The following is a 10,232-nucleotide window of genomic DNA, read 5'->3' on the forward strand; positions in this document are numbered from 1 at the left end:
AATTCCACCTGGCTTTTCACTGGAAAAAGGACAAGACGCTAGAGGCGGTCTCGATCCCGATTTCCGAAAAGATCAAGTCTTGTCTGACTTGGTGGAAGGACAATATCAGCCTACGAGAGGGTCTTCCCCTGGCAGTTCAGAAACCCAACCACGTTCTCTTCTCGGACGCATCGGACTTGGGCTGGGGCGCGACGCTGGACGGTCGGGAATGCTCAGGTCTGTGGAACTCGAGTCAGAGGAGCATGCATATCAACAGCAAGGAGCTTTTGGCGGTTCATCTGGCCTTGATAAGCTTCGAGAATCTCCTTCGAGGCAAGGTGGTGGAGGTCAACTCGGACAACACCACGGCCTTGGCGTACATTTCCAAACAGGGAGGTACCCACTCACTGACTCTGTACGAGATCGCAAGGGACCTGCTCATCTGGTCAAAAGATCGAGGCATCTCCCTAGTAACGAGGTTCATCCAGGGCGACTTGAACGTCCTAGCAGATTGTCTCAGTCGGAAAGGTCAAGTAATTCCAACCGAATGGACCCTCCACAAGGATGTGTGCAAGAGACTTTGGGCGACTTGGGGTCAACCCACCATAGATCTCTTTGCAACCTCGCTGACCAAGAGGCTTCCAATCTATTGCTCTCCAGTCCCGGACCCAGCAGCAATACATATAGATGCCTTCCTCCTAGATTGGTCACATCTAGACCTTTACGCATTCCCACCATTCAAGATTGTCAACAAGGTACTGCAGAAATTCGCCTCTCACGAAGGGACAAGGTTGACGTTAGTTGCTCCCCTCTGGCCCGCGAGAGAATGGTTCACCGAGGTACTTCGATGGCTAGTAGACGTTCCCAGAAGTCTTCCTCTAAGAGTAGACCTTCTACGTCAGCCACACGTAAAGAAGGTACACCAAAGCCTCCACGCTCTTCGTCTGACTGCCTTCAGACTATCGAAAGACTCTATCGAGAGCTAGAGGCTTTTCGAAGGAGGCAGCCAGTGCGATTGCTAGAGCAAGGAGAGCGTCTACCATTAGAGTCTACCAATCGAAGTGGGAAGTCTTCCGAGACTGGTGCAAGTCAGTTTCCGTATCCTCGACCAGTACCTCTGTAGCCCAAATAGCTGATTTTCTCTTATACCTGAGAAAAGTACGATCCCTTTCAGCTCCTACTATCAAGGGCTACAGAAGCATGTTGGCCTCGGTCTTCCGGCATAGAGGCTTAGATCTTTCCAACAATAAAGATCTGCAAGACCTCCTTAAGTCTTTCGAGACCTCTAAGGAGCGTCGTTTGGCTACACCTGGGTGGAATTTAGACGTGGTCCTAAGATTCCTCATGTCAGACAGGTTTGAGCCTTTACAGTCAGCCTCCCTGAAAGATCTCACTCTTAAGACTCTTTTCCTGGTATGCTTAGCCTCGGCTAAAAGAGTCAGTGAGCTTCATGCCTTCAGCAAGAACATCGGGTTTTCGTCAGAAAAAGCTACTTGTTCTCTGCAGCTTGGTTTCCTAGCCAAAAATGAGCTACCTTCTCGTCCTTGGCCTAAATCTTTCGATATTCCTAGCTTATCGGAGATCGTAGACAATGAACTAGAAAGAGTCTTATGCCCTGTTAGAGCTCTTAAGTTCTACTTAGCTCGTACTAAACCTTTACGAGACCAATCTGAAGCGTTATGGTGTTCGGTTAAGAAACCATCCTTGCCTATGTCAAAGAATGCTTTGTCATATTTTATCAGATTGTTAATACGAGAAGCTCATTCACACTTGAGTGAGGAAGACCGATCTTTGCTTAAGGTTAAGATGCACGAGGTTAGAGCTGTAGCAACTTCCGTGGCCTTTAAGCAAAATAGATCTCTGCAAAGTATCATGGACGCAACCTATTGGAGAAGCAAGTCAGTGTTCGCGTCATTTTACTTGAAAGATGTCCAGTCTCTTTACGAGAACTGCTACACACTGGGACCATTCGTAGCAGCGAGTGCAGTAGTGGGTGAGGGCTCAACCACTACAATTCCCTAATTCCATATCCTTTTAATCTGTCTCTTGAAATGTTTTAATGTTTTTTTTATGGGTTGTCCGGAAGGCTAAGAAGCCTTTCGCATCCTGGTTGATTTGGCGGGTGGTCAAAGTCATTTCTTGAGAGCGCCCAGATTAGGGGTTTGATGAGGTCCTGTTGTATGGGTTGCAGCCCTTGATACTTCAGCTCCTGGGGGTCTGTCAGCATCCTAAGAGGATCGATGGGCTCCGTAAGGAAGACGTACTTACAAGGCAGAGTAATCGTCTAAGTCGACTTCCTTACCAGGTACCTATTTATTTTGGTTTTGTTATATTGATAACTGTCAAAATGAAATAAAAAACTCTTAGCTTATACGATGTAAACATAATTAACTCTGGTCTCTACCCACCTCCTTGGGTGTGAATCAGCTATTATATATTCACCGGCTAAGTTAAATATTTAAAAATGATATTTTAATTATAAAATAAATTTTTGAATATACTTACCCGGTGAATATATAAATTAAACGACCCTCCCTTCCTCCCCAATAGAGACGCAGTGGGATGAGAAGAAATTGAGGTTTTGTTTACATCGAGAGTGGTATCTGGCCGACAGTTGGCGCTGGTGGGCACACCCGCAACCTGTATAGCGATCGCTGGTGAGTTTTTATGTATGTGTCTGTCGAGCAACAGAGTTGCAGCTATTATATATTCACCGGGTAAGTATATTCAAAAATTTATTTTATAATTAAAATATAATTTTTCAGCTAGGGTTGCAGCTTGGGTAGTAATAATAATAATAATAGAAATATTGCGATATATCAGCGATATGTAAAGTTGTATGTTAACAGGACTGTTATGTCAAGATTAAAAGTTCATATAAACATAGACTTTTAAAAGTCATCTTTCCTAAATTTACATTTTGTTTCTAGTTAAGGTCGCACGGCAAGTTACCTTCAAATCAGAGGAAGGACTTGAAGGTTTCGATTCACAAGGGGGTAGTTCAGCTATCTCTCTTTATGTGGTAAATTTGGAAAGGAGTATTTAAAGTGGCTGTGGTTTGTATGGTCGGTATTTGTGCCGCAGTTCCGGTAGGCCCTGCTGCTTCCTCCAGTCACCCTGGATGACGGTGGAGGTAGCAGCAGTAGGGGATTCAGCGTTATGAAGCTTCATCTGTGGTGGATAACAAGGGAGGGTGGGCTATGGCACCCCTAACAGTACCAGCCGAACTCTGTTGAGTCCCTCGTCAAGCTGGGAGGAGCGTAGAGAGGAAAGGTCCCCTGTTTTGTTTCATTTGTTTGATGTCGGCTACCCCCCAAAATTGGGGAAAGTGCCTTGGTATATAGATATAGTATTTGCAAAGATTTTTCTAAAAAAAAAAAATCTGTTTTTGATAGAAATTTACTGAGCATTAAGTGCTGTGGTAACTATGAGGGGTATGGTATAAAAAAAAATTTACTGTTAGTTTATGTCCTTAAATTTAATTTAATTCATAACTAATTTTCTTAATGAGAATATTTAAGATTTTATTCATCATACTGTGTAAGACTTTAGTTTTAAAAGGTGGATAATGAGTACAGGCTTTTAATTCAACTGGGAGACTCTGTGATTACGTTTACTTTGAGTTAGGATTGGTTTTCTTTTAAACTTATCTCCTGTGGTCGATAGATTAATTAATTTAGACTTACTTTTCTCTTAGCTACATTATCCCACCTCCATCAGTGTGTGTGATTCAGTAATATGAACATCAGGAGAGTTTCATACAAATAAACAGATTTTTTATAAAATATTATTTCTATATTTGCTTAATGTTCATATACATGCCCTCACTTCCTCTCCACTGATCAGTGATGTCAAGAGACTAAGGATTAGGTTTTCAACTTGGAGAACTGAAGAGTAGGCTATTGTTATGTCATATCATCGACTAGTAAGTTGCCATCAACTGCCAGAGGGACTTGCTGGTTCCTAGAAGGGGAGGCATTTGCAAGGAGAAAGAAAGGGATATTTTCATTTTGGAGTAGTCGTCACCACTGCTTCGAGTAAAATTAATGTGAACATCAGGAAGGAGAGTATGAAAATGATAAATTTCAAGATTAAGATTCTGTTTTATATGCCCTTTTATTGGTTATAAAGTAGTGAATTAAGTTAGTGTTAGCAATGCTGTTCACGGGCTGTCCTTGAGCAAGAGCCCGTGTCTTGCTATATGCAAGTTGTTCTTAAACGAATGAACAAACGAGCAATGTTGAAACAATTAACATTGCATAATTCAAGAATTCTCTGTTGAATTTTTCTAAAAGCATTTAATTTTTTTCCCTCTAGAACTTCGTGGAACAGACATGCTATCAAGGTGTTGCGTAAATTGATATCCGGGTTAGATGACGCGCGGGCTGCAGGAAAGTCGGCTACTCCAGACATCTCTCAGTTAGCGTCAGTAATGGCATCACATAAGGTGTGCTACCACAGGTTGAGAAACTCTTTTTATTAATAAAAAGCTTCGCAGTTTAGAATATATCCTTGAATATGAATTTCAGTAGAGGATGTGTGAAGATAAAATAAAGAGCAAAAGCTAAATTAAGAAAAAGTAATGAAGCTTTGAGTTTGAGTTCCAATTAGTCAACAAACAAAAATATCAAGTTGATTTAGGGTTAAAAGATGTTCCTTAGTTATGTAAATGTAATCTGTAGTGTCATTCAGGTTTTGTTTTCATTTTGTATTCCCAAACCTATAGGAAAAGAAGTGTAATTGTCATGATCGAAAAATGATTTTGGTAGTGAATTACAATTCAACATTATTAGTTCTGGGTTCCTGTGTTAAGTGTCACCTGAAACATTCCAACATTTAGGAATTAAGGAATGTTGATATCAACATTATCTCCACTTCTTTCCAACCCTTTTATTTAGTACAGCCACCAAAGGAGTTTTCATATCAGTTATCTAATCAATTCCTCTTCTCTCCTACTATTCTTGTATCCATAATTGAAGCTTTTGCATAATTTTCATTATTTTTGCCTCATTTTAGGTGTGCGGTGTGTGTATACACCAAGGATACAGCAACCTGGCAAACGTGGTAGAAGCTGTACACAGCACTGGTGTTCACCTGACGCAAGCACCCAACGTCGAGTTTGCCTTGGCCGTCTACGTGAAGTCGTATCCGGCGTACGTCATTTCTGTTTGGGTTTATGTTGCTTCTCTTGTGAAGAGGCAATAGATATGTGTTATATCTTTACTGTACTTGAAAATAGATTATTATTTATTGTTTCATTTATAGTATTACTGTACTTTACATTCGTGTTCAAAGATGGTGGTGAACTAAGTTTTCCAATAAAAACTTGAAATATGGTACTGTTAACCCAATACAGTTGTAGGTTTTATTTTTATTTTTATATTCTTTTAATATTATGCCTTTCCTAAACTTAAAGATGGGATTTTTTTATATGTGCATGAAAATAACTATCCCGCTACGCCTGTAGCGACTAAATAATTATTGATTAATTTTTACTGTTATTATTATTATTAAATTTTAAGCTACAACCCTAGTTGGAAAAGCAGGATGCTATAAGCCCAGGGGCCCAACCAGGAAAATAGCCCAGTGAGGAAAGGAAACAAGGAAAAATAAAATATTTTAAGAACAGCAACAACATTAAAATAAATATTTCTTATATAACCAAGAAAAACTTCAACAAAACAAGAGGAAGAGAAACTAGATAGAACAGTGTACCCAAGTGCACCCTCAAGCAAGAGAACTCTAATCCAAGACAGTGGAAGACCATGGTACAGAGGCTATAGCACTACCCAAGACTAGAAGACACTAGTTTGATTTTAGAGTGTCCTTCTCCTAGAAGAGCTGCTTACCATAGCTAAAGAGTCTCTTCTACCCATACCTTTAAGATGAAAGTAGCCACTGAACAATTACATTGCAGTAGTTAACCCTTTGGGTGAAGAAGAATTGTTTGGTGATCTCAGTGTTGTCAGGTGTATGAGGACAGAGGAGAATCTGTAATGAATAGGCCAGACTATTCGGTGACTGTGTAGGTAAAGGGAAAGAACCATAACCAGAGAGAAGGATCCAATGTAGTACTGTCTGGCCAGTCAAAGGACCCCCTAACTCTCTAGCGGTAGTATCTTAACGGGCAGCTGTAGAGGAATTGTTGGTCAGTGAAGGGAAAGAACATTATTTATTGCTTTGGATACACTTTGGACTTTGAAAGGGCAAGAAGAAAAGAAGTAGCTATGACTTGGATGTAATGGGAAGCGGTTGCTGGACTACAGTTTAATATGTCTCATTAATAATGAACAGTACAAAAGCTTTTACCTCTTTGAACCTCATATTGCTTTGTCAATAAAACTGCCTCAATGTCAGTGTTACAGGTAAACCCCCTCAAAAAATCTGACTTTTTTTTCCCTTTACTAAGGTCTTATTGGTGGTTAAAGTCTGTCTAATTCAGTCCTACAACCCCTCCCAAAGGATCAGATCAGATATGAGGGGATACACTCTTAAGTAATAGTATGAGTTTAGAAACAGAGAAAACACCAAGTGTCCTTAAATTGCCGAATTAATCTCATCCCAACAGGTGGTCACTGACACACACCAAATGTCACTGATAAACAATTCTTTGCTCAAGGGGCTAACTACTGCACTGTAATTGTTCAGTGGCTACGAGACTATAGCTATGGTAAGCAGCTCTTCTAGGAGAAGGACAATTAAAAAAACAAACTATTATTTCTATTCTTGGGCAATACCAAAGCCTTTGTACCATATTCTTCCACTGTCATGGGGTAGCGTTCTCTTGCTCGAGGGTACATTCTTATTCTTGTTATTTTGAAGTTTTTACAGTTTATATATGAAAGATTTATTTTGATGTTATTGTTCGTAAACTTCTCTTGTAGTTTATTTCCTTATTTCCATTCCTTATTGGGTTTTTTCCCTGTTGGAGCCCTTGGGCTTATAGCATCCTGCTTTTCCAACTAGGGTTGTAGCTTAGCAAGTAATAATAATAATAAATCACAGCACCTTGAAGTCCTCCAGTCCTGTCAAGTACCATGTCGTCTTAACCTTGACTATAAACATTACAAGTTCCATATCAAATGTACAGTGATAGACTAGAACTTACTACCAACAGTTCCTCTGTTACTCTTTTATTGGGAGGACAACAGGGCATACAGGGGCAAACTTGCTTGTTGGGGATTACTGTACACAAAAGATAAGTGTCACGTTGATACCACGTTCCTGCTTGGCCTCATTAACCCAGGTATACTTAAATGAACCTTTTCCCATATCATTTAACGACTAATTTGATTTATTCAAATTTACATCCAGAACATTCTAATCTCTTATGGTTTACATTTGTTGACAAACACAAACATTTCATTCTGAACCCTACTGGGGATAGGACACTTAGTTAGCCTGAAACCAAGAATCATTCATTAAAAAATTAAAACTGACAACAGAGCATCTACAAATTAAAGATAGAAATAAGAAGTACAGTATTGAAAATGAATTATTAAACTAGCCCTTTTTTGTTTATGCCTCATCCCCTCTGCCATTCATGCCACGGTAAACACTGTTCCATGGAATCTCCATGTAAGTATTGTAGGGAGTGCCCGTCCTCCCAATGGGAGAAATGCCGTTCCTGTTGTAAGAAACAAGCTGAAAAGGATCGTTTCCCTTCCTCATCTTCTGTAGACAGTAAGAAATTCAAGCTGGTTTCTGCAACACCCAAAACTCCCCACTCCATTCCTCCTTTACTAGAGCCCTCAGGGACTCCGATAAGTGAGAATGGTGGCTGTGACCTATCACCTTTACATATTGATGATGATAACTTTGTTAATGTATTATTGCCTCGTGAGCCTAGTCATCATGAATCACTCCCAGAGACTGATCCCTAGACTACGCCCCCTGCACTTCCGGTGTGTGATCCAGTCCCAGTGTCTTCAGTGCCCAAATTCAATGGTTTGCAAAAATCTCCCGAGCCTCCCATTAGTGTGCTTAGTGTTAAGCCCTTTATGGTAAAGATTCTACGGGATGACCTTTAGCTTTTTGAGGCTTCGCACATGAAAGTGTCGAGAGTCTCCCCCTTGTTCCCATGCGAGAATAGCATACTCTCAAGTCGAGACTGAAATTTCCCCCTGTACCGAAGGTGGGCTTGTTGAAAGATCTTTATCTTTCACCCACTCCTATGTGTCTGGGTTGCCTCGTATGCCCAGGAGTCCTCGGCATTGCTCTGTTCACAAGAATTCTCCGGGCTCGTCCCAGAATTCTACCATCTATGTTGATGTTATTCGTACTTCTTCAGTAGTGTCCACAACTCAGACTTCAGTTTGGCTGAATTGTCAAAGTACCATTGCACCCTCTCCTATTAAGCAGCCTATACGGAAGGCTAGTGTCTCTACCATCTGTATTCATGCACTGGCACCATGCGTGTCAACAACAAGTATAACTACTGTATACTCTACTGTACCACCACGTACATAGGCTGCCATGTCTGTACATGCTGCCATTCCGACATGCTGAAATTACAAAAGGTGCCGCCAATCCAGCAAGTGAGTGTATTCCTCTATGCAATGGCTATGATGCTATTTCACATCATAGTGATTCACGCCTTAAACATGCTATCACTGCCCAAGCACGTAAACTTGTTGTGGTGCTTATGAATGTTTCCTTGCCAACTCAAGTTGACTACTAGGTAGCCCCTACCTTGAGAACTCACTTACCCCATTTGGATCCTATGTATCTAACTACCAAACTTTGTAACAATAACAATCCTACTAATTTACCAAAACATACACAAGCTATTACCTTGCCTACTGTTCATACTGCTAAAGAGTTTACCCGTTCTACGGAACCACTAAGACCATTTTTCTCAGATATTTCTTTGTTTCAGGTTCAGGATAGGAAAAGAGCACCGGAGCTATTACTGTACCCCCTTTTCCTTGAGTGGTACCCCTGTCTACTCTGAATGATATCCTGGTTGAGAAACGCCGTAGACATGGTTCTCGTAGGAGGCAGCCGAAGTGGCCTTCCTCAGAAAGATCCTGCTCGTCTCACAGGTTGAGTTCTGAGAAAGAGTTCCCTGCTGGTACCTCCTTACTCCTAAACAGGAACCAATTCAAAAAGAGCATGCCCTAATCACCATTGAAGAGACTCCGGACCCCGTTGCACATGCAGGCCCCAGCTCTGCTGACGAGGCCCCTCTCGAGGTACCGACATCTTGGTCTGAAGGTACCCACTTTCTATAGATAATGAGTCTTATTCACTGCTTGGATGGCTAAGGAGAGCCTCCTTGCATGCAGGTAACAAGCAGATATTGTGTCATTTAGGCGATATTTGCACAGTCGCAGAGTGCAAGACAAGTCTTCAATGTTTCCCTCTCAAACCAAACTTGTGACACACTAGACTTGTTCTATACTCAAATCTCAGCACCTGACAAATCTCTTAAATCGAGTCGTTCCTCAAAATTGCCATATCTGGTATTTTCTCACCAAAGAAAATTTTACATTGATTCTAAGGCTCACCCTGAGCTCTTCACCTCTTGACCTTGACATTGCCAACCTGATACCCAGTGTGCCAAGTGACAAGTTAGCTAACCTCCCCTCCACTTTTTTGGCATTTGAAAAGCAGAAATTGGAGGTGGCAGCTATGTCTGTTATTCAGGCCTGCTTTTGGCTAGACCACTGGTCAGGAGCAGTATGCCACTTTGCGGTGATAGAGAAGATGTTAAGCAGGATCAAGGATCAAGAAAGTACCTAAGGTTTCCTTTCATAGACAAGGTTTACCACTTCAAAATGTTGTGCTTTGGCCTCTCCACAGTGCCTCAGGTATTTATCATGATCTTTACCCTTGTCTCAGCCTAGCCTTATGCCATGGGCATCAGAATACTCCAGTATCTGGATGACTGGCTTCTAGCAGTCAGGAGCCTTGCTCAACTTCTGCAAGGGGATCCAACTGAACCTGGAGAAATCCAGCGTCGTCCCCCAGCAACGTATCAGATACCTATGAATGGAGATCAACTCATCTCATGCCAGAGCGTTTCCGTCTACTGACAGGGTGATAAGATTCAGGCAAGTAGCAGAACCTTTTCTCGAAAGTGAATCGCTCTCAATGCACTTTTGACAGAAGCTACTGGGACACCTCACCTCATTGGAGAAGCTGGTCCCTTTCAGGAGGATGCATCTTCACTCTATGTAGTGGGTTCTGAAGAACCAGTGGTCACCTACATCAAATCCTTCTGCCGCCTTAATGTTGATGCCCTAGGACGT

At 41.5% G+C, this 10,232-nt stretch overlaps 1 protein-coding gene across 3 annotated transcripts in view; it reads left to right on the plus strand.

Moving 5' to 3' along the window:
* Nucleotides 1–5,323, plus strand: part of LOC137625393 (coiled-coil and C2 domain-containing protein 2A-like) — a 256,721-nt gene extending 251,398 nt beyond the window's left edge. For all 3 annotated transcript variants that reach the window (XM_068356265.1, XM_068356263.1, XM_068356264.1), the window contains exons 26-27: nucleotides 4,297–4,426; nucleotides 4,996–5,323. In XM_068356265.1, the coding sequence (XP_068212366.1) occupies nucleotides 4,297–4,426; nucleotides 4,996–5,184 (319 nt within the window). In that variant the 3' untranslated portion in view covers nucleotides 5,185–5,323. The remainder of the gene's footprint in view (nucleotides 1–4,296; nucleotides 4,427–4,995) is intronic.
* The last annotated feature ends 4,909 nt before the right edge of the window (nucleotides 5,324–10,232 follow it).

The sequence above is a fragment of the Palaemon carinicauda genome, chromosome 32 (genome assembly GCF_036898095.1).
Source record: "Palaemon carinicauda isolate YSFRI2023 chromosome 32, ASM3689809v2, whole genome shotgun sequence".
NCBI classification, from domain to species: domain Eukaryota; kingdom Metazoa; phylum Arthropoda; class Malacostraca; order Decapoda; family Palaemonidae; genus Palaemon; species Palaemon carinicauda.